This window comes from Odontomachus brunneus, unplaced genomic scaffold (assembly GCF_010583005.1).
Source record: "Odontomachus brunneus isolate Ranch 3 - 2012 unplaced genomic scaffold, Obru_v1 Obru_scaffold_060, whole genome shotgun sequence".
Classification (NCBI taxonomy): Eukaryota; Metazoa; Arthropoda; class Insecta; order Hymenoptera; family Formicidae; genus Odontomachus; species Odontomachus brunneus.
In genome coordinates this window covers 1,565,763-1,589,903 of record NW_022639510.1, presented here as the reverse complement: position 1 = coordinate 1,589,903, position 24,141 = coordinate 1,565,763, and the positions used below count along the sequence as shown (strand labels likewise).

At 40.4% G+C, this 24,141-nt stretch overlaps 1 protein-coding gene across 12 annotated transcripts in view; it reads left to right on the top strand.

Annotated features, from left to right (window-relative positions):
* The window catches only part of LOC116846087, a 126,704-nt gene that overhangs the window by 62,999 nt on the left and 39,564 nt on the right, over positions 1–24,141 (top strand). For 6 of the 12 annotated variants that reach the window (XM_032819494.1, XM_032819493.1, XM_032819495.1 and 3 more), the window contains exons 3-7: positions 8,098–8,289; positions 12,729–12,839; positions 15,499–15,588; positions 16,672–16,758; positions 18,503–18,601. In XM_032819494.1, the coding sequence (XP_032675385.1) occupies positions 8,098–8,289; positions 12,729–12,839; positions 15,499–15,588; positions 16,672–16,758; positions 18,503–18,601 (579 nt within the window). The remainder of the gene's footprint in view (positions 1–8,097; positions 8,290–12,728; positions 12,840–15,498; positions 15,589–16,671; positions 16,759–18,502; positions 18,602–24,141) is intronic. The other 6 variants (XM_032819496.1, XM_032819500.1, XM_032819497.1 and 3 more) reach the window with 5 other exon arrangements.

Below are 24,141 nucleotides of genomic sequence, written 5' to 3'. Positions count from 1 at the left end.
GCATCTTGCAATTAGAATTCTTTATATATCAGCTATCAAAATAAAATATAACACAGTAAAACGTATAGTACATTGTACTGTAGATAAAAGACGAAATTCTTCTCTAATTTTAAGAATATTGCGCTTAGGATTTCAGAGTCCTTTTGATTTCCTTTTGGTTTCAGAATCCTCTAAAGACCATATATAGGAACAAAGTCCTCTAGGATTCCAGAAAATTCCGTTAAGGATGTCATTGTATTTTTTGTTTGGTTGTATTTAATGTTATATTGGACGCGCGAGTACAAAGTATTAGCCGACACGCGATCACATCTGTACTCAGTCGTCAATTGATCGCTTTTCACAGTGTTGTTCGTTACGGAAGCATTGATTACGCCTCAAAAGTAAATTCTTTGATGTATTGTCGTGAAAACGACTGGGAGGCCGGGACGTGTTGTTAACGTCAGACGTCATGTGCGAGTTATATAACGTATGCACGTTGAAATTGATAGGGCCGTTTGCACTTTCGACGCAAAGCTGTGAACGTTCTTTACGTTCTTTACGTAGAACGTAAACGTAAACGTCTCCGAACGTTGCGCTCGTATTGCACGTTGCACAAAAGAGAGAGAAAGAGAGAGAGAGAGAGAGAGAGAGAGAGAGAGAGAGAGAAATACAAGTGCCATAACTTAACAGCGTTCAGGTTGTTTGTGTTGGATAATTCTTGCAAGCGCATTGTGGATCCGCTCCTCCTAGCAATTTCTGCAAGACTAATTGCACCATCGCTCTATGTACTCCTACGCATGTTTTTACACGCCGGAGCGATTAATCTCGTTTACTTTTCCTTTTTCTTTTTTCTTTCGGCAGCGCAGCCTGCAGGTAAGCGATTCGTAAGAACGTGCGCCCGCGGCGCTACCTACATAATACGGCACTCTCTCTCTCTTCCCCTCGCGTGCCGAAGTTCAGCGAATTTATGCAATCCTATCGTCATTTGTACCGTGCGATTGGGGAAGCAGAAGGACACTCGCTCAATCGATCGTCTAATTTTTCGTGTATCTTGCAAACGTACAATCGCGAGGATGAAACTCAGTTCAAAAAGAAAAATCGCAAAGAGAGAGAGAGAGAGAGAGAGAGAGAGAGAGAGAGAGAGAGAGAATGATTTTGTTCTCGTAACACACACAAATCTAAGTATATTATTTTTAAACGCATAAACGTGAAGGTTGACTGAAGCTCTTTTAACACATTTCTTGTGGTTTTAAATCACGACGTTTAACACATTTATGAGACGTGTAAATTGTAATTTAATACGTGCTAAATTAAATGTACTACAAAACGTGAGTTAAAATGGTGAGAAACATGCAAAAAGAGATTCAGCTAAAAGAGCACACTTGAATTTGAAGTGAATGTGGAGCACACCAGACTCACCTTTCGACTTCGAACGAAAATAATCACTCGACGAGTCAGAGTGGTGAAAATTCAATTTGTATGGATAAGAAGTCACTCGACTTCGAGTGACGCGGCTGTCACTCTACTTTCCGAGTGGAATTTCGCTCGAAGAAATTTAGAGAGGGAGAGAAAGAGAGAGAGGGAGAGAGAGAGAGAGAGAGAAGCAACGGTTAAATTCTGTTCTCCTCGTCGTCCTTCTCTTCCTCCTCACGATCGTCCGCTTCAACGTATCTGCGCGATCTCAACCTCGACGTTACATTCAACGTGCCTCTCGCTACAACTCATTACTCGCAAAACTCAAACCACATTATCCGCCTTCATCTCTCCGATAACCTCAGCGGTGCATAGCACCCTCCCGCGATCAGCGGCGCGTGACGGGCGCTCACGCTACGAATCTCATGCAAATGTATCGCGAAGTCGCAACGGAAACCGGCTTATCGCCGTGGATTTTCGTATCAGCTGGCGAAACGTGCTTATCACTTATCGGCGGTTCAACGACACCACGACACGCCGCCTCGAACCCAAATTGAGAAACAGTGCTCGAAAAAGGAAGACCGAGAGAGAGAAAGAGAGAGAGACAGAAATTCGTCGACTCAAACCGGTAATTTCATGTATATATCATAGCTGAGTAACCCTGCTGTTATTGTTAAACCACATTATCTATCTACCTAACCGATAATTCATGGTCATACGTGCTACAATTCTAATACATTATATCATATTATTTCAATAAAAAAAGCGCACAGGAAAAATAGGTTACATTAACTTGAAGCTTATTAATCCACGAATCAACGAGGCTTGATCGAAAGACACAGCATTTCTGATTCTTTCATGATCCAAATTTGGCTCCAAGAAATTCCGTTTCCTTCAACCAGAACGCGTCGGTTCGTTCATTGGAACTAAATTCCATGTTTGTGTGACCAAACCTCTCCTTACTTGTGGTGATTAACCTGTGCCATTCGAGAGTCACGCGAAGAAGCAAGGAAGGGACGCGATAGACCGGCGAAAATCCCTAAAAGTCGACCGAGTTCTCGGCGGAAGACGACCAAGGCCACGTCCTCGTCTCTCGACCGGAATGCCCAGACGGATGTTACTGGTTAAGGGCCCTGCCGAGAGATCGAGGCCGCGTCAAAGTCGCTGACGTGAACGTGAACGCAAAGCGACGGCCAATCCTCTTCGGCCGCTCGCACCTGGAACGCTCTCCCCGGCTCGGTTCTGCTGGCCGAGCAGCAGCAGCAGCAGCACCTCGACGAGAGGTGCTCTTGTACCTGGCCAGGCGACCAACCGGCTGCACGTGGCCGCTGGAAGCGGCCAATCGGCAGCGGGAAGCGCACCACGCGTGCCACGCTTTGTGGAGCGTCGAGTTTCCTGAACCCGTTACGAAACACTCTCCTTCACGGGGAGAGGCTAACCGGCCGCTCAGACATCTCTGCGCGGTGCCGCAGCGCGGTGCTCAGTCCACGTTCACGTCCTCGTCCTCGTGCCGCGTCCCGAGCGAGTCCCGAGGATGATCATCGACCAGGTACGACCTGGAGGCACGGTTACCGCCTCGTGACCCATCTGGTGCCGCAGGTCGCGGCCAGACGTGAACTCGAGGGAGACGCATCAGACGACACGGTCGTTGAGCAAGAACATTCGCCTTTTTTCTTCAGTCTCTCCTTGTAGTCGTTGTGTTCTTTTTCCTTCTCTTTCTCTTATATTCTCTCTCCTTCTCCCCCTCTCTCTCTCTCTCTCTCTCTCCGTCTCTCTGTCTTTATTTCGCTCCCACTCTCGCTTCGACGTCGACCACCTCGCTCGCTCCTCAAACCTGGCTGGATCTTCCTCTCTCCCTCTGTCCTTCGTCGGCTTTCGTCGACCTCGTTGCCAAGGTGGACGCGCGTCCGTCATTCTGAGTGCGTGGCCGGTGTCGGAGCTAGAGCCTTCTCGGGCTGGCGTCTCTGGGAGAGCCCCTGGCTGGACTGTGATATAAGCTAGTGCGAGCTACCGTGGGTGGTGTGATTCGGGTGAGAAGAGGTCGTATGGTGACTCGCTTTCACGAGGAAGTAGCCGGTGAGTACGGCGGCGAGAACCACGCGGCGGGGACCAGGAAGTACCGGTTCCTGGGTGCACGGGCGGTCTGTGGAGGCGAGAGCGCGCTTTGAAACTTTACTCCTGCACGCTCGGCACGAAACTCGCGTGCGCGCACACAAGGACGAAGTGCAGTGCGGGCGACACGGTGAAATATCGAGCGGCCGAGCCGGGGAAATGGCTACGGGCACCGATTGTTCGGAAGGACCTTGGGACGATTGGAAAGTGCGGTCCGGAATGATCCTCGGGCGGCTTGCGAAGCACGTTCCGCGAAGCAGGTTCTCGCGAGAGTACTTCGCGTCGCCGCAATGCGCGAGCGTTTGAGGCGTAGTGCACTTCGCGGCCAAGTGAGACGAGTATGATACGACGTGGAGAGTTATATCGCGATTCTCTCGGCTGGAACTTCTTCTCTACCGCCGAGGTGGAAGCGCGACTCTTCTTCGTACAGGAGAAAGGATGGGGAATCGCCGTCTCCCTTCGAGACATTTTCTTTTCACCCGGCAGCTCTCCGCGCGAATTATTACCCTCGAGTTTCGCTGTCCCCGATGCCGGCGATTATCGTGGAAATCTTCACATTACATTAACCGCGCGCGGTAACGCGGAACATGCGTACGCATGCTCGTCGCTGAAGCGCGACGCGCTCGTAAGACGCGCGCTCGATTGAAACCGCGTGTCTTACTGCACGAAAGTAAATAAATGTGCGCGTGCACGACGCGAAAGAGAAAAAGAGATAGAAAGAAAGAGAGAGAGAGAGAGAGTGTGTGTGTGTGTGAGTCGTGTCGCGGTAATTTTACGTCGCCATATAATTAATAGTCGAACGCCAGGCTCTCGGGAGATTACGCGGCGCGCGTATTATGTCACGCTCCGCGCTACGCGTTCCGGAATATTGCTTTCCGCACGCGGGCTTATCGGAAATCTTCCTTGTCGGCCGGTCATACCTGTCGAGCAATTACGCCGTCGCGCATAAATCGTCGGGACTATGAAAACTCGCCGCTTCTTATCAGCCTGCGTGATAGCTCGCGCTCGCAAACAGCCCGCCGTCTTTACATTCGGAACGGATTGCTCGCGAGCTCGACGTGTCCGACGGATGAATGCCGAAGAATGAAAAGCAGACGTGTTTCTTCACTCCACCGACACGCAGGGAATTTTTCTCCGAGATATACACGTTTACTGGCCGAAGAATATTCCATAGTAGTCCCGTTAGGATTAGACGAGAAGACGAGCACATTTCGAGAAAGTATGGGAAATTTGGGGAGGAGAATATAAAACTGTATGTACAGAAGTGATTCCGTCCAAGAGGTATGGTACTTTTTTTCCATTGGTTTTGTAACGAGTGTAGAAAAGTTGCGATTCTGAGTATACATCTTTCCTGAACATATCATGCATTGCTTCAATTTCACAGAGAAAGAAATTCGACTGAATTAGGCTGAGGATGAACAAACCAAACGCGTGTTGGTTGAAGAGGACAGAATTTCTGGTCCTTAAAACCGAATTTGGCTTATGGGAAACAGAAATTCTTGCTATCTTTGACCAAAAATTAATTCAATATATTTATTTGTGCAACAGTTCGCTTGCAAATCATGAGCAACGAAGCGCGATCGGCACGCGATCATACAACTACTCATCATCGCCCAGAAGCGCAATGTATATCTTATCTTCCTGCTGTTCTTAGAAACTACGTAGTAATACTATACTGTTACACGCTGAAAATAACTGGTTATTGGCCAAAAATAAAATGCTTTCCTATACTGGTATTAGAAATCACGAGCAATCCAAGCTGCACCGTTAATAAGTGCATCAATAGGGAACTCTTAATATTTCTTATATTGATTTTTCTAACATTTCTTTGCACGTATAGTAAATTTGAATACCATCAGGTTACAAAGTGTGTCTGTGTGTGTATCTTAAGTGTAATTAAACTCTATTCATTTCTATTAGTCGTATTTAAACTTTGACTTCAGTATAAGTACACTCCAAAAAATATGATCTCGTCTCTTTAGCGCAATTCTTTTATGTTATAGCCTGAAGAGAATGCCTCTAAAACCGAAAGAAAGATATTCCATCGCCCGAAAAAGAGAACTCTAGTTGCTATTTCGCAAGCTGCTATTTCCTGTAATCCCATATTTAGTATTCCGAGTGTTTCTTCTCTAATGAAGAGACAATCTTTTAATTTTCATACTAAATTCAAAGTATTTCTCTTCTGATGAATACTAAGTATGGAATTATACAGGAAATATTTCCCTGCTTAGAATATTTTCCTGTCGGTTTTAGAAGAACCTTTTTGAGGCTATCTAAGAGGATTCCGCTAAAAATGAGGTGTACATCCCAGTCGAGCGCAGTATATAAGTCTTGTAAATTATATTATTAGTATTCCATGTTATTCAACCAAGATTTCTGCGTGAATCTATCGCCTCTCTCTCTCTCTCTCTCTCTCTCTCTCTCTCTCTCTCTCTCTTTCTTCAGTTTTCTCACGACACCTCCGACCATAATCTCTCTTTCCAATTCTGATAGCTGCTCGCGCGCGCCAATCTCCTTCTTATCGTCCCGTTTGCTCCGCGCGTCCCATAGCATCGGTCGGCGACTGTTTATTATTCCGTTACGTCAGCCTTTTATCGTGCAGCGCACGGATTCGGAGTTATTGCGAGTCCGACAAGCGGTGAGTTGGACCGAGGATCACGTAGGCGAGAGCGCGAGACGCTTTAATTGCGGCGCGCAATACCGTACTAGTTCCGCCCGGCGCGGTGAAACCGTATGATTAAACAAATATTCCGTCTAAAATCTAGCCTTTCTAACGTGCGTTAGACGATCGCGTTATGCACTCTCACGTCGTCCCGAGTACGGAGAAGTACCGCCACCGTGTCGTCTCGTTGCGTTCACCCGAGAATGCGAGTCTCATCGTCGGCCGATGGCGAGGCTCGGCACGCAAACACGGGACGCTTAAATAAATTGCGCGCTCGAGCGAATTTCCCTTTTTCTGTACTCTTTATGCGCTCGGCGAGCGCGAGGAAAATTGCCGGTTCGTGTGCAATCACGGCGATACCGAGTAATTATCATATCGGCTGGTGTCTGAACGCAAGAGTCGTCGGGAAAATCTACAGTCGCATCGCGAGCGCGCTCCCGCGACACACTTCGGAGCGAGAGACGTCCTGGGGCGGCTTTTCCGCCGGGGAAAAACCGCCGAGACTTGCGTTATTGCTAAAAACCACGCGATTCATTATCGCCTCTTTAGTACGCTTTCTAGCTCGCATTTTCTGCATATTAAGCCTGCGACTGTCTTAGCTCGCGGCCTGCTCCGCACCGGCTTTTTGCACGCGCGAAACGGGAAACAGATTTCTTGCGGAGATCCCTCGCACAAAGGGTATACCACTCCGCGGCGAGGAGTCGTTTCACAGCGAGGAATCGACTGCAAGAAACTGGCGCAACAGTGGGGTCAAGTGAAATTTTATGCTTCGAAAAAGACTGCAGTCTCGAAATTTCAGTCGACCTCGATGCTTTTTTCTTTTAATGAAAGCTAGTGAAATTTAGAACAACTTTGTCGAGTCAGATTGTTGTCCTTTGCTTCTCTTCTTCTAAATCAGACATAAAGAGGACAAATTGAGAGAAAGAGAGATTCTTTTCAATCAAACAATCCCGATAGACACGGAAGCTCAAATACTTATTACTTCAAAAACAATAATTAATACAAAAAACTGATAACATAGTAATAATTTAATCTTATTTAAAAAATTCAATAGTTTCTATTTATTAAAATTAGATACTATTTAAATTCATCTAGTTTGTTAAGAGAGTTCAGGTTCCGGTAAGATTTAGTAAGCCTATGACTTTTCACACTTGCAATCGAGATTTCAATATTTAATTTTACTATCAATATCTGTGCCTGATCTTAAATTAGAGATATGAAGTGAGTTATCTACTGTTTGATTAAAAAAATCTAACTTCTACATGTCTGATTTAAAAGAAAGAAGACAAAAGACGAAAATCTAACTCGACAAAGTTATTCCAAGTTTTATCAACTTTCACGAAAAAAAGGATCGATTCGAATCTCGAAGCTGCAGCTTTTTCTAAGCCTGAAATTTCATTTGACTCCCCTGTGCGGGAAGCGACGTTAATCGGCGGCCCGCTAATTACCCTACACCGATCGCGGTGCACCTTTACCGGTGCGGCGAGCGAGATTACGTCACAATACGGTGAAATCAATATGATTTCCTACAAATCACGTTCATTAGGCAAACGCAAAACTTCCGTGTCCCACACCGCAGAGAGACCACACATCTCTCACCCGGCCCGACGTGCACTATAAAGTCCATTGAGTCTCGGCGGCACAATAGCGGCACGCTAAATCTAGTTCCTGGGAGCCTTTATATTCCTTTCTAGGGGACAACCGTACGCGCGCCCACCTACGGTGCTCACGAAGGAGACTCGTTGTCTCCGGCGAGGGCAACTATCGAGTTGCCGTTTTAGGTCGGCCGCTCCTAAGCGTAAACGCGGAAAGGGTTATGCGGCGGGGCGGGCAGTGGAGGAGAAAGAAAAGCCATTGCAGGAGAACATAGTCTCTCCTGGAGACATTTCGGATGCAATAAAAGCCCGCTTCTCTGTTTCATTTCTTCACAGAGCGAGAGCCGCGAGGAGACGGTGACCACCAGCTCCACCGTGGTGACCTCCTCCAAGGGCGGGACCAAAACGAAGAAGAAGAAGATCGAGGGCGTCGCTGGTAACGATGCCACCTCGCCGAACCTTACGCCGCGCACAAAGAAAACCAAGAAGAGCAAGAAGAGCGATCTCGAGAAGGAGAACATCTCCGTGGTGAGTTATAAATCATCTATGGACACAAGCGCGTGTATGTGTGCCGCGTATGCGCGTGTGTGTATGCGTGTGTCATACAGGATGTCCCGCAGCCATCCTTTCATCTATCCTCTAATCGCCAATCGGCGACGATTCGCCCGACCTGAACGAAACTCCGACTGGACGTCGAGTCGAAATTCCAAATTGAATAAGCTCGCGTCGAGCTGATGATTAACACGTTGATCGCCGCACTGACTTCCACTCGGTGTACAGCGGGTTGCAAAACGGCCCGATTGCATCAACGTTATTTTGGCTTTGAGCGAGACTGAAATATGCGCCTGTCTTTATTTAGAAAGAAAGATAAAAATAGACACATGTGTAAGTCTCACTTAAAACCAAAATAATGTTGATGCAACCGGACTTTACTATGAACACTATGAAGTTGACAGCTCAACAGTCAAAACTGAGAATCATTGTGAATAGACTTACACGATAATGATATGACCAATAATATAATCGAGAACGCAAAATATATAATAATAAATATAATACGAATACTAATAATAATTAATAATAATAACTATGTATATAAAATAGAATATTTGTCTGTATGTTCTCTATATTGAAAAAAAATTACTTGAAAATTTATCTGTGAGATACAAAATTTATTTCACGGATATTTAGGAATTTTTAGAAGTTAATATATTGAGAAAAAGAATACTTGAAAATTTATTTGTGGGGTATTAAGTTTATTTCGCAGAAATATACTTCACAAATAAATTTTCAAATATTTTTTCCTCAATATATTAATTCTTAAAAAAACACTTTAACCGATCTGGACCAAATTTTGCATATTCTCTAGAATCCTGCGAAAAATGTATAATGTAAATAGGCTACCATGTGAAATCTGTGGGCACTTCTCTCCATGATTTCATTCCCTTGTGACTCTAAACTTAAATGTTCCAGATATAAAAAGCCTGGGCAACGCCAGGTAGTTTAAATTAGTAATTAACGATATAATTACTGGGCAAGCCCATCAACGCAGTGATGACTCTCAATTTTGACAGTTTGGTGAGCTGCCAACTTCGTTATGTCTAAACTGTTTTGTAACCCACTGTACATTAACCGGCAGGGTAGCCTTAATACGTGGCGTATGTAATTGGGTTACTTGGTTTCTAGACATTGACGTCAAGCTATCGCAGTGACGGATTATTGCTTTGACACATCGTTCTCGCTTCTCTGAATAATCAATAAATAATGAATCAATAATGCGTATAGTTAGACCATTCTGTTCTAATAACCCGGTTACACATCGCATGCCGAGGCTACCCTGCCGGCTAATGTGTATAAGAGTTTAACAGGCGATTGGATATTACTAAAAATACGGCGAATAATTGTAATTCGATGCGCATGTATCTCTTATCGCGCACTACTGGCTCTTCAGTGACCGCACAACCGTTCGTTTTCTTTTGATTTGCGATTAATTATACTTTCTGTGGGACTTAATGAGGCAGGTCAATATCACGGTGATCATCGCGGTGTTCAACGTGTTAAGAAAAAGTCAAAAAAAAAATGATAAAGAAAAATCAAAACCTCCGCGAGCCACTGACGTCCGTCGTATGTCCGCAACCTTCTTACCCACGCATCGATATCTCCGTCGAATAAGACGATTGCGAATGATCACATGAAACTCTCTAAATTTCTCAGAGTGCAATCTCACCCGAAACGAGGAAGTGGCAATATTTTCACTCGAAGCAGCAGTGAAAATATTGCCACTCGAAATCGCAAAAGTCAATGTTTCACTCGAGCTTAGAGTGGATTCTGACTTCAAATGAGTGAATGTTTCAACTGATTGAAAGAGAGAAAGGGAAAGGGAGAAGAAGAGAGAAAGTGTACTAAAAAAATATATAATCTCCTGTGCTTATAGCGGAACCCTCTGAATCTTAGAGGATTTTATTCGTACGCCGAGAAAAAATACTTGAAAATTTATTTGTGGAATATATAATTTATTTCTGTGAATAAATTTTATATCTCATATTAAATTTTTAAATATTTAATGTGTTCTCGGTGTATATGTAACCTCAAGAGAATTCTTTTGGAACTACATATATTCTTAAAATTAAGAGAATTTCGGTTTTTATTTACAGTACAAATCTTGTTTCTAATAGAAATTTCTTCTAGTAATTCTACTTCAAGTAAATATATTCCTCTTAATTTGAAAGAGAAAACATTAAAATCACATTTAGCAAATTTCCAATTAACGGCTTCATTAGAAGAAGAATAGTCTTCCGGAAAAAGTTTTTGTTCAGAATATGGGATTACAGGAAATAGCATCTTGCAACTACAATTCTTTTTTTATATATGAATATTCTTCCCACAGTGAAGCACATCGAATTCATTCTTTAATTTCGAGTGAAGACATTCACTCAAAGATTCGGAGTGAAGAATTCGATCTACATGAGTGGAAAATCACTTGAATTCGATTATTCTACTTTGAGAGAGAGAGAGAGAGAAAGAGAGAAAGAGAGAGAGAGAGAGAGAGAGAGAGAGAGGGGAAGGAGTAAGGGAGAGATGTCATCCCAAGAAGTTTAGAGAGAATTCGCGACTTGGGCAAAAAAGCCGGAATAAAATTCTGGAACATCCTGTAAGTTTCACACGCGACTCGCATACTGCTTTTGTTCGTCGCTTGCAGGGTGTTAATTATCGGCACGCGCAGGCGAAAATGTGTCAACGTGCGCGTATCGATTCCTTTTATCCCTGATAAAAGACGTTCGCGCCGCTATCATCGGGCAACATAATTGAAGGTGGTCCACAGCTGAGTGGCACGAGACGCGCCGGTATAAAATCACCGTGCGTGGAACCGTTATCACGTTAATTAGCACTTTGCCTGGTTGCCCGCCGGCGGCGGCAACAGGCGCATTCGCGCCACCGGTGAAAACCGGAAGCTCGCTTTTGGTCCCTTCATCTGCATATGGCCGATTAATCCGGCTAGCTTTTCCGGATCGGCGGCACAGATAGGAGCGGGTTTTCTATTACCTGTCGCTTCGCGATCTGATACGCGATCGCGACCGATATCGCCGCGCTAAGTGGAGCACGCGTGCATGCGTGCGTGTGAGCGATATCGATCGAGATCTGCTCTCCTCGCGACATTTCCTCTCTTGCTGTAACTACCCAGATAGGTGCATACATAGAGTTAGCAACAATTTTACTATTTGATTTGTAAAAGTTACATACCTCATACCTTCAAATATACACACGAAGAATAGTGTATGTATATATATATATATTTATTTATTTATTTATTTATTTATTTATTTTTTAGATTTTTTCTCTCTCAGTATACTTTTACTATAAAACTTTCCCCGTATTAATATTTATTACATAAAATATTTTATATGATAAATATAGATCACACGACCTGAAAAAGGAATACAAAAGAAACACGAGAAAAATAATAAAAATTTGCTCTAAACAATAATGTAATATAAAATTTAGTGTAAAGATCTATAATTTTTAGTAAATTTGTTGCTCTGCCTCAATATAACACGAAAATTACATCATTGTACGATATAAATTTACTGATTCATTCAGTACAGTATATATCGTTCATTAACGTAATTAAAAAAAAATCGTAAAATTTCTACCATTGATTGCCTCACACGTTGTGATAATCAACCGAGTCTATCTGGGTATCATTGCAGCTTTTACTTCTCGGGTCGTCCAGCATGCGACGACGCCGCTCGGGAAGGAAGCAATCGAGCGATATTATGCAAAAATTGCTTATTCTGTTCATTCCGTTATCCGATAGGATAATATCCGAGTCTACACTGCCGGATAACTGAGTCGGAGTGATTTACGTTTAAAATGCAAAGTCGCGTCTCGTGTTGCCAGTTGAGTTAAATATATTCTTTCGCTTCATCATGATTCTTTTTCTTCATTTTACCATCGGTTTGTTTTTTGCACGATGCTATTTAATTGTACAACCCGTTTCGAATCGATCGAGGAATTCACGAGCAACGGGTAACGCGAAGAACATCTTCGCGAGCACATCCTGCATGTATACGCACACATAGAGACACACGGCGAATTTTATTTTAATTGAGAGATAATAATCCGGACTTTACTTCATCTCATAAAGCGACGTACGAAATAACATGATTGAGCAATTGGAACGCGACTCTTCCGTACAATCTCTCTTTCTCTTTCTCTCTCTTTCTCTCTCTCTCTCTCTCTCTCTCTCTCTCTCTCTCACGCGCGCGCTAGCAATTCCTTCATCTCTCATACACATCTCGGAAGTGCGGAAGTTTTTTTACATACGATAATTAGTTGCCGCTTTTTGACACTCTGTACCACCGCCACGACTAACGACGCAAATTAGTGTAGACGCGCGCGCACATTAATCACTCGTTGCATGTGTGCTCAGTGTGTTTGTGTTTTTTTTCTTTTTTTCCCCCATTCAGAACTGTAGTTTACGTGACGCAAGCATGCACACGGGTACTCAGCGAACGCACTCGGAGATGATCGATTTCTCCGACGAGGACGATCTATCGAACGTCAACGTCAAGTCGCTGGTAAGTTGCGCTCAAGTGTGTACGGTCTGAAAAATGACTAACCGACTAACTAGCTGGCGACTGTGCGCGCCGCAATAATTATTGTAGCTGCGATATTACTTAATCTTTGACCCAAAGCCTCGTCGATGATATATTGAGGAAAAAATACTTGGAAATTTATTCGTGGAATATGAAGTTCATTTTTGTGAAATAAAGTTTATTTTTGTGAGATAAAGTTTATTTCTGTGAGATGAAGTTTATTTCTGTGAAATCAAATCTATTTTTCTATAAATAAACTTTATATCCCACAAGTAAATTTTCTAATACTTTTTTTCCCAATGCACTGAGAAAAAGATTTCAAAATTTATTTGTGAAATATAAAATTTATTTCTATAAAACAAAGTTTATTTCTGTGGAAAAAAAATGTATGTTCCAAATAAATTTTCAAGTGTTATTTTTCAGTGCGCCGAGAAGAAATATTTTAATATTTATGGGATATAAAATTTATTTCTGTGAAACCAAGCTTATTTCTATGAACAAACTTTATATCCCACAAATAAATTTTCAAGTATTTTTTTTCGGTGTACTGAAAAAGGGAATATTTCAAAATTTATCCGTGGGATACGTTTACTTCTATAAATAAACTTTGTATCCGACAAATTTCCAAGTATTCAGTGTATCATTACACGCCTCGCGCGCCAATTAACCTGCGACATTCGGCGCGACTCGCGATCGCGTTTTTTCCGTCTTCTCAGATCCGCTGAGAATTCGCCGCGGAGTACGCCTTTGACATTTGGCGGGGGTCTTGCGCAACGAGCCCGTATCCTCGGGCGTTCCTGCCCCCCTCGCAATTTCTCCGTTTCCCCGGCGACGTGTCCGCACGTTGCGTACACGTGCTCCGCGCGACGCAAGTACCATTTCGCGGCGCGCGGCTCTCGCTCTCGGCCGACCGATGAATTAGACGCGGCTCGCGTGCACGAGATTTATCCCGCTGGCCGCTCACCTCGGGCCACCGAGGTGATCTACTAGATGTGATTCCTGAGATAATGGCCGGCACGGCTCTAAATAATTAGCGGCGAGCGCAGCTGGCGTACGATCGCTCCATTAAGCAATTAAAAGTTACTTCGCGCGCGTGGCGCGCTGTCTAATTAAGCGCGGGCTCTCTCGAGTCCGCGAAATTATGTTGTCACTTTCGGAAATTGCGTGCGCGACGTAACACTGCGAATGAGCGAGTGCGCGAGAATGAGCGAATATTAAAATAGCGCTTTTTTTAACGTGAACCCAACGAGAAGTGACCGGCCGGCTTTCTCACTCTTTGCAGAAATAAACCCAAAGAGAGGACTCGTTTTCCCTTGAACTCGAAACCAAAGCAGATTGGGATTGATAACGCAATCTATACCATTCCCGATAGACTGATGTACGCAAATTTTACACGCAGTAACTTTAAGTACATTAAATCACGAAATTCAGCAACGTTGAATCTTTTATGTCTTATCAGATTACTCATATTTGTCACATAGAAATAGAAATACGAAAAGAATACGAAAAAAATGATTAAAATTTGCCCCAAAGAATATGTCGTGATAAACGCAAATTTGAAAATTTAAGTGTGTGATTTCTTAGTAAATTTGTTGCTGCATCAATGTAACAAAAAATCTTTATTGTATGATTTGAATTTAATAATTACTTTGTACTTACTTCGCAAATGTAATTAAAAGAATAGTAAAGTTTCCATTATCGATTGTATCATGTCGTGATAATCATGAAAGTCTATCTGGGGATAGTTAAATAGAAATAAAAAAAAATATTCTACCAGGGATATGCAAAAGTTTGTTAGTTAGTTTGTTAGTTTGGATTAGTTGCATTGTCTTAAAAAAAATAAAACTTAAACAATTAGAAACCCCCAAAAATTCTAAAAAAGCATAAAATAATTTAAATCAATATTCCTATATATTTATAATCCTATTCTAATATTCTAACGATATTAGAAGTCGGAACGAAACTTTAACCGATTGACTGAATAATTATATCTCTTTCCTATTTATTTCCTCCTTATTCTACAATTATGATTGGTTACCTGCTTAAAAAATTTGACTTTTTCACACCGGCTTCTAATATCATTATAATATTAGGATAGGGTTATAGGAACATTGATTCAGTATTATTTTATATTCTTTAGGATTCTTGAGGTGTTTTTAAAAGATTTATCTTTTTTATATTTTTTATTTTCTATTTTCAAATTATTTATTAAAAGTTGGTTTCTTTTTTTAATCGGTTAAAGAAGGAATTATTTCGCAGACGAAAATATCTTTTTATGCAGAAACAGTCGATTACCTGAAGAGTGACAGAAAGTGACGATCGATGATGGCGGATACTTTGAACATGACACATGTGATGTTTCATAACTGTTAATAAAATAAGTATGTCCGAAAATACGACGAACTTTTGCAAGCGTCTAATATCTCAAAACGGAATTACACGGGGAAACACTTTGGATATCTCTCCATACGAGTACCTCTTTCTTCGCCCCAAGCGCTCCGCGCGTTAGTTCAACGATCGGTGGATTCGCGTAACATACAAACGAAAGAACAAAGAGAGAGAAAAACGCACGAATATAATAACACGTTGTCGCATGTACACTAACTCGCCTGCATTGTGTCTTTTCTTTCTGCGCATGCAGACACAGAACTATGTCACGGAGACGAGTCGTAGCGACCAGGAGAAGTTGTGCAGAGAACGCATCGCGACCGGCGTGTCCATCAAGCAATTAGTAAGTAATGATTACATGGCGGACTACATTCGCGTCTACTATGTACGGTGAAGTACGCGAGAAGAAGACACTCCTCGCACACGAGAGACCAACTCATTTGTACCACCGTCGAGTCTCCTTCCCGTGGACTGTATTACTCGGAGAAGAGATTCGGTGGTGACAACTATGTAGGTGACAAATATGCGAGTTTTTGTATATGTAGAATTATAATTAGTATATTGAGTTTTACAATAAGCACACAATCTCGAATTTTTTAGATAAAATGAAATCACCATATTTTTATGCTGTTACAATTTCATGGAAATGTATATGCGAAGAATGACAGAAGATCATAGATCCATGTATTATTTCACAAAATTACAGCAACATAAAAATACAAACATTTCATATTTTACATAAAGAAATTCGAAATTACTTATTGCACAACCTAATATATACATACTAGGAAAAAATTCTTGAAATTTTATTTGTGAAATATCATAAGTTTACTTCTGTGAAATTAAATTTATTTCTCTCTGTGAATGAACTTTACATCCTACAAAATAAATTTTCAAATATTTTTTACAGTATAAAGCTCTCCTGCATTGAGAAAAGAATACTTGGAAATTTATTTGTGAAATATAAAGTTTATTTCTGAGAAACAAAGTTTATTTCTGCGAAATAAAGTTTATTTCTGTGAAATAAATTTTATATCCTACAAATAAATCCTCAAGTATTTCTTTGTCCATATAGTTTAATAAACTATTATGTAGTTGTTACAATTAAAACTGAATAATTAAGAGAAATTTATACACTTGTAATCGTCCAACTTTACTTGCATGTGCAATATAAAAAACTACAAAATATAGTTTATTAAACCATATATAAATTAATTTTAGATATAAAACTCGTACAGTTGTCATCTATATAGTCACCACCGCCGTGTTTCTTTTTCTGAGTGCGGAAGGAAAGGTTTCTCGTAGTTTCCTTTCCTTCCGTTCCTTTTCCCTTATCGATAAGATCAGTAATTTTATGCGCTTTCGCCGCAAATAATAGCTTCGATAATAGCTGATACATTTGTCAGATGTATTTTGTCACTAACAGTGTCGCAGCTTTGGCGACATCTCGAACATGAGCGACGGCGATCAGACGGCATTCGGGAAAACGAATCACGCGATGGAAACCGAGGAGGTTTGTATGCTCTACTTAATTCTCGTCCGCGTTGCGCATCTCGAATGCTTTTCTCTGTTGTGTGTGTTCGTGCACATCGAATATGTCTTGTCGTCTCACAGTTGACAATGATAATGGCCGGTCTAACAAACGTGCCGATTTAGACGAATGCTCATGCCCGTTTTCTCGACGTGGATTACGAATGTTCACGAATGAGTCGATGTTCCTAGAATTGTTTTCGCCAAGCTAATTATTCTCGTAGTAACGTAGCCAACAAGTATCGATCGTTGCTGCATAGGCAGAATTTGCGAGCATGCGAACGCTTATTAACGATGTCGCAAAAATTGGTTTCCGGCGCAGCGTGTGCGACATTACTTAACTTTGGTTATTGCATGAGCCACTTGCGACGTTTGCTTCACGACGTTTGCTGACGTGGCGATAATGTTATCCGGATGCCGATTCGGGACAATTAATTCTAATAGCGTAATACTAATATAGAACGTGAGTTCTGTGACGCGCGTGGCTTCCGATAATTACTCATTCTTCCAAACACGCGAGTCACCTCCATTTCCCTCGCGACGCAGCACAATTGCGACGAAATGCTGTCGGCAAAGAACGGACAGCGAGGTGTGTCGTGCACCAAAATCGAAAGAAAAATTACACACGTATTCAACTTTGCCAAGAAATTCCGCGCGTGACGCGGAAGAACTTCCATCATCGATGCAATTTACGAGAAGCTTCTCGGCCGATTGTCGAAGTTTTTTCTTTCACTTCGCCAACCAGACGAGTCTCCTGCTCCTCTTTCCACCCTCAACGCCACTTGCGACCAATATACAAGATGACTCACCTAACTTTTTATAGCTTGATATCTCAGAAATCATGAAAGGTATGAAAAAGTTCCCAACAAAAGTTGTAGGATATCGAGAGGGAAAAAGATGGTAACATCTGTTTAATCTTAGAATGACGTTGAAAATCTCTGTCAAGATTAATTGTAATTTTTTAAATAGAATCATGTAGTTTTTTCGGCATAAATCGATTCCTCTAGTCATTCTGCGTACAAAAGTATTATGATAAAATCATCAAAAAATGAATGCTTCCAGAGATATTTTATATTTTATTCTATCATTATTCAATACAAAACATGAGATATTTTGTAAACTGTTCACATTTCGACCACCTCACCTCAATACTTTTGTAAAATATCCAGAGAAATTAATTGGTGATATTAATCTTTGCACACTGTTGTATCAGTGAATTCGTAAAATGCATGGAATTTTATTTAACGTTTTCGTATAATTTTTTACAATCGAGTTTACCGGTTATTTCACATATAAAAATATTAAGATAAAGTGATCGGAAAGTGAATAATATAAGAGATATTTCATATTGAAAAATAACAGGATAACATGTAAAATGACGTAGAAAGTATTCACTTTTCGATGATTTTATTCGAATACTTTTGTATGCAGAATGATAGGAGGAATGGATTTATGCTAAAAAAACCATATAATTCCATTTGAAAAATTAAAATTGACTTCGACAGGGACTTTAAACGTCATTCTAAGGTCAAATAGATACTACTATCTTTCCTCGATATCCTTTTATTGAAAACACTTTTCTATCACTTTCTCAATTTCTGAGATATCAAGTTGTAAAGAGTTATATGGGCCACCCTGTATATATTTCACAGAGCTCACGTCTCCCGAGACGATCCACGACTCACCGCTAATCTGAATTCTCGTTGACGCTCTCTCGCCGCTCGTAGAAAGCAAGGTCGATGGGTGATCTGAGAGTATGCGAGCAGGGTTACTCGAGGTACACCAAAGACGCGCTCGTCTTCGCCGGGGTGTCGGTCAAGGCCCTCGTAAGTACCCTTCGTACGCGACGCACGGACAACGTTGGAGTCAGCCGAGCGACAACGTGGACGCGAACGCGATACCGCGTTCCCCGCTGCCTAACGAAACTTGAATTTTATCGGGCCCCGCGATCGGCAATCTCTCGCAACCGAGAGTAACGATCTATAAAGGCCTCTCTCGGTGGGCATGTAATTGTTTTATTCTACGGTATCTGGAGGCGGTTGATCATTTACCGCGGCTCGCATTAATCCCGACTCAACGCACGCGAAAGAAAAGGAAAGAAAAGTCGGGATATCGCGCGCTTTATCGCCGATTCATAACGCGTCTCGGCGATCCTTCCCGCGCCATGCGATTCCTTCCTCTCAGCCTCGAAGCGTCAATTCGGACTCTCGCGGACTTCGAAGGGATGACGCAGCTGCGACCGAAAATCGCCGAGCAGCCGAATTAACTTCGTCGCCGCCGCTGCTGACATCAGTCTCGCGTCACTCACTTGTCCAAACCAATTATCGCGTTTTGTGACAGCGACGACACAACCGGAAGTAACTGAAACTGCCGTCGTTACGATTCAATTTGAGGGTGTATCGCTCGTATAATCTCTGTATAAAGTCATACAAAATTAAAAATTCGCTGATATTTATATTCTCTGTGGAAACGTATGTGTGAAACACTTAACAAAGTAAATTACCTAATTTGGATTAGGTTGGATTCTGAAATATCTCTATTGTTCTTTTTTTTTATTAAAGGAAAATATGTAAGGAATAAATTGTGTGGTTGAAAGAGTTGTGACCACGATATTTATTCTTCCTCGCTGCACAATTTATTCCTTACAATATTTTTTCCTCTAATACAAAAAACAATAGATATTTATAGAATCTAACATTACGTGATTCACTCTGCATACGATATAGTTGAATAGCAATATATTTCTACTTTAACATTACATTTTTATAATTCACACATTTACTTTATTCTATATTATTGCTGACTTTTAAACTATTATTCCATAATGAAATTTTGCATACGTTATTTTGAATATTTAAGGTACATGTATATAAGGAAATTGAGATTCTTGTCACCATTTCTTAATTATTTTTAATCATTTCTTAAGTCTTTTCCTCTACTAAAAATAGGAACATCATATATTTCCATAACAGCACGGTTTAAAGTACTCCCAAGTAGCAAGGTGACGTCAAGTGACATTAATGAAGTATTATAACGTATTATTGACGTTAGAGGTGTCATTAATGCACCATCAAAACGTCACTTGACGTCACCATATTTATTATATGGACTTACACTTCAAAGTGGAGGGCAATAACTTTTGACTCAGACTCCGAATCAATGTCAAATTGTTTGTGATCACAGATTAATCTCTAATTTTCTCAAAATTTCTCATTATTTTAAAGAAATACAGGCAATATATCCTTAACTTCACCGAGAGAAATTATTTGATAAAAGTTAACGGATATTTCCGATCAAAACACCGATTAATTTTTATATCCGATCAGAATATCCGATTAAATTTAACCGGATACTTTCGATCATAATGGCATTTCATCAGATAAAGCAAAAAATTATGAACCCATATTTTTCATCGGATGTTTCCTGATCAGATACAAAAAAAAATTCATTGGTATTTTGATCGGATATATCCATTTGTTAATTTCTTATCGGATAATTTCTCTCAGTATTCGATTTGAGAGAAAAATGGGACTGCCATACGGAGGACACCACCTGACGCTTTACCGTTCCGTACGAGTACACACGAATCGGCCGGAAAGCGGTGCCCCTCACGTGTGGGAAATGCATTTCGGTAATATCCTGAATGAGTACTCGGTCAAGTACACATCGCTACGCGCTCCGAGAACTCACGCACGCACGCACGCACGCCGGAGTAGTTCACCGTCACGCCGTGAATGCCGTCTCTCCATTTATGGAAGGGCCGACTTGATAATAACCCACTGCTTATTTGTCCTACTTCGGTGGACGACCGGGAATCGGGCCCTGGCGATTACGGGTTTTTGCTACATCGAGTGTCCGTCGATTATCGGTTATCCGGTTATCGATGATTTCGATGCGCGCGCTGCCGCTCGTGATCGCGAACCGCCGTGGTGTCCCCCGTGAAATTTCGCGAATTCCTCGTCGGCGGGTTCAAGCGCGCAGTGGAAAGCGGGAAAAGCGGGTCGCAGGCCCCTTCGCGCCTTAAGAATCGACGCGTCGAGGAAAACTTCGCGACTGTTGCGCGCCGCACAGCTATCGAACGCGCCGTAAAGCTGTCAGAACGCTCACTTCAATCGGGAACTCGAGAGACGAGATAATTGCGCGGCTGCTTTCTGAGCGGGCGAACAATAGCACAATGAACAGCAGATTATTGCACGAACGTTTCGAAATATCAGTAAATAATGGATTGGATTTTTGAGATGCACATTTAGGTGTAATATCTGAATCAATACATTCAGAACAAAAGTGGTGACATTCAGAACGATGGTGGTGACTATATAGACAACTATACGAGTTTTGCCGAATTTTATTATTTAATATATATAATAATATGATTATATAAATATAATTATCTATTATAGTAATAATATAATAATAATTATAGAATAAATATATATAGTTTAATAAATTATTTTGTAATTAATGCATTTAAAGCTGAATGGCTACAAGAACTATACAGTAAATATGTAATTCTCGCGTAAACATTCAGCTTTAGTTGCAATAACTGCAAAATAGTGTATTGAACTATATACATTAATTCTACTCGTAAAACTCGTTAAGTATCTCACCTACACACACACACATAATTGCCACCATATATTTTTATATATAAACCAGTAGTTGTTATTTTTAAAACTCGTCTCAAGTGAGATACTCAGATCTAAATTCAAAATTAGATGAAAGATTTTCAATTGAATCGCGATTACAGATATAAATGTCATATATATGATATAATTTAACTAAAAAATATGAATCTAACTCTGAATGAAAATCTAAGTATCTCACATGAGACAAGTTTTATAGTTTTCTCATTCGAATTATATCTACCCGAGTAGAAATTTCGATTCTACATTGACCCTGCAAATTCCATTGAATTTGAAGAGTCAATGAAAAATCTCGAGATGTACAAACTATTGACCTACCTTGATGCTGCAGATGATTGTTTACTGTCGTTTTCTCCACGTTAAAGAAGCTCAAGAAGCATTCGTTTAAGAATTATTTAATATTCGAAATTTACTTTAATTATTCTCATTATATTATAAAATTCTTTTTCTAATTATTTATTAATTATTTAATGTTTGATATTATCTCAATATTTTTAATAGAATTTCTTCCGTACTTTGTGAATTGCTCAGAATAGTCACAATTCAACAATATACGTTCAGTTGAAAAAACGTTCAGTTGAATTAATGCAATTGTTTGTAAGATATTGAACAAAAATTTTTTTCCCGAAAATTTCAGTTGAAGTTATCTCAAAATTCTGTTCAACTAATCAATTCTGTTAACCAGAAATCTTGTTCATTTGAACAAAATTCTGGTAACTTTAAACGGTCATGTTTTACCAGAAAGTTAACCCAACTAAACTATTTTTTCCGTGTAAAGACTCGAGATCCGATGTTCATTTTAATGTTTTCGAACAAAATGACAATATCTAGAGAGGCGCGCACGGCACAATCAGACTCATTCTTTTTTGTTGTCATTTCCTATGAGATCACGCTCCGCGGAAAAAATATCGAGAAAGTACCCGAATGCACAAAACCAACACTCGCTCACTGTCATTCGTGATAATCGTCTTACTTTGCTGTCAAAAGCTCAAGAAACGTACAAAGTTTGTGTAAATCAATAACACAATCAACTATTATTCGCTAATTACTCGATAACAAAATATGGCATTATTTTATATTAATCTGTCGAAGCAAGGACTTTTAAAATTCGAATAAAATATTTATGTCATGTCTATAAATGACAACTCAAGAAATCATTCACCTTTCGAAATTAATTTTTTTCTATTTTCCTATTTTTACCAAATAAACGCTCAAACTAATACTACAAGTAACACAAAAAACCGGTAGAATGCATCACTATGCATAGACTGAGTGGTGGTTTCGTTGCGAGATCATTATGCTTATGATTTGGTTTTAATAGATCTCACGGTGAAGCCACTGTGTTCCAAAAAGTTCAATACGTTCATTAGTTCAATACGTTTTTACAAATGTAAAAACACACGATAGAAAATGAGCGAAATGCGGCTCTATATTCGAACAAAGTGTAGCTGTATTCGTACAATTATGTATGTTATTCGGCGGTTTTGAAATGAAATTAAAACATAAATTACAAGCATCCTCAGCATCTACTTTAACACGTAGCTCAAGTAGCCATCGAACTTCCCCGATGCATCTCGCTCCGCCAAAAATTTATATCGATAAGCGAATATTGAATTATTTAATAATTGGATAAATGGTTAGAAGAAAACAAAACAATCTCATCTTTTCCTAATTGTTCTTTCCTTTTTTTTAGAAGTTTTGATGAGATCTGTAGCTCTTAAAAGAACTGATATGAAACTGTAAAGGAAAAAATAACAGTTATGTGTCCAATAATGCTGTTTATCAATAGGAATTTTAGATTTGAAATCGGTACAATAATAAAGCTAAGCAAAAAAAGCGCTGACAAATGCAAACAAGATTGGAATCGCGAACAAAGGAGCATTATTAGACATAAAAATCAGCACTTGCATTAGATTTATATTAGGCCCCAAGACCGGCATTCACAGTCGTGAATTCATTTGAGATCTTTGATTGAGAATATAATTAATTATAGATTTATATATTCGTAGCACATTATTTGGCTACTTGGATCAAAATATTTCTTATTGTATAAAATAAACTCAAATGTAGGTGAAAACGAATAATTAGAAATTTTCACGAAGCTATAACTTGTTCAATAATAAATGACTTCGAATGCCGGCCTAGGTTTCGACTCGGGTATCTTTTTTTTCCGGTAAGTTTGCGTCACACACACACACACACACACACACACAACACACACACGCAGAGACCCGTTAACCCTATAGTCGTCACGCTACTTTTCGAACACGAGTCGATACATGGGATCTTGAGAGATCCTAATATAAAAAATTATTTTATATCTTTTATGTTGAAAACTTAAATATTTTTTTGTTTAATCAGATTTTTGGGTTTATGTGAAATATAAGAAAAGACTATTTTGGATATAATATTCTCTTAAAGATTCCATGCGACGACTATAGGATTAAAAACGGGAACCTCTTGTATAATAAATGATCTGGCATACCTTGCAAAAATATATTGCATCGCTGCCCGCGTCTTCTGTCTTACACGGAAAAAAAAATTTGGTTGAATTAACCAAATATCTGGTCGAATATGAACGATCCAGAAATTCCGACTGAAGTAATCCGAATTCTGTTTAAGTTTACAAGATTTTTGGTAGACTAACCAAACGTGTCTGATTATTTAACCAGAGAGTAAAAGACATGTTTGGTTAATGTACCAAAAATCTTGTTAACTTAAAG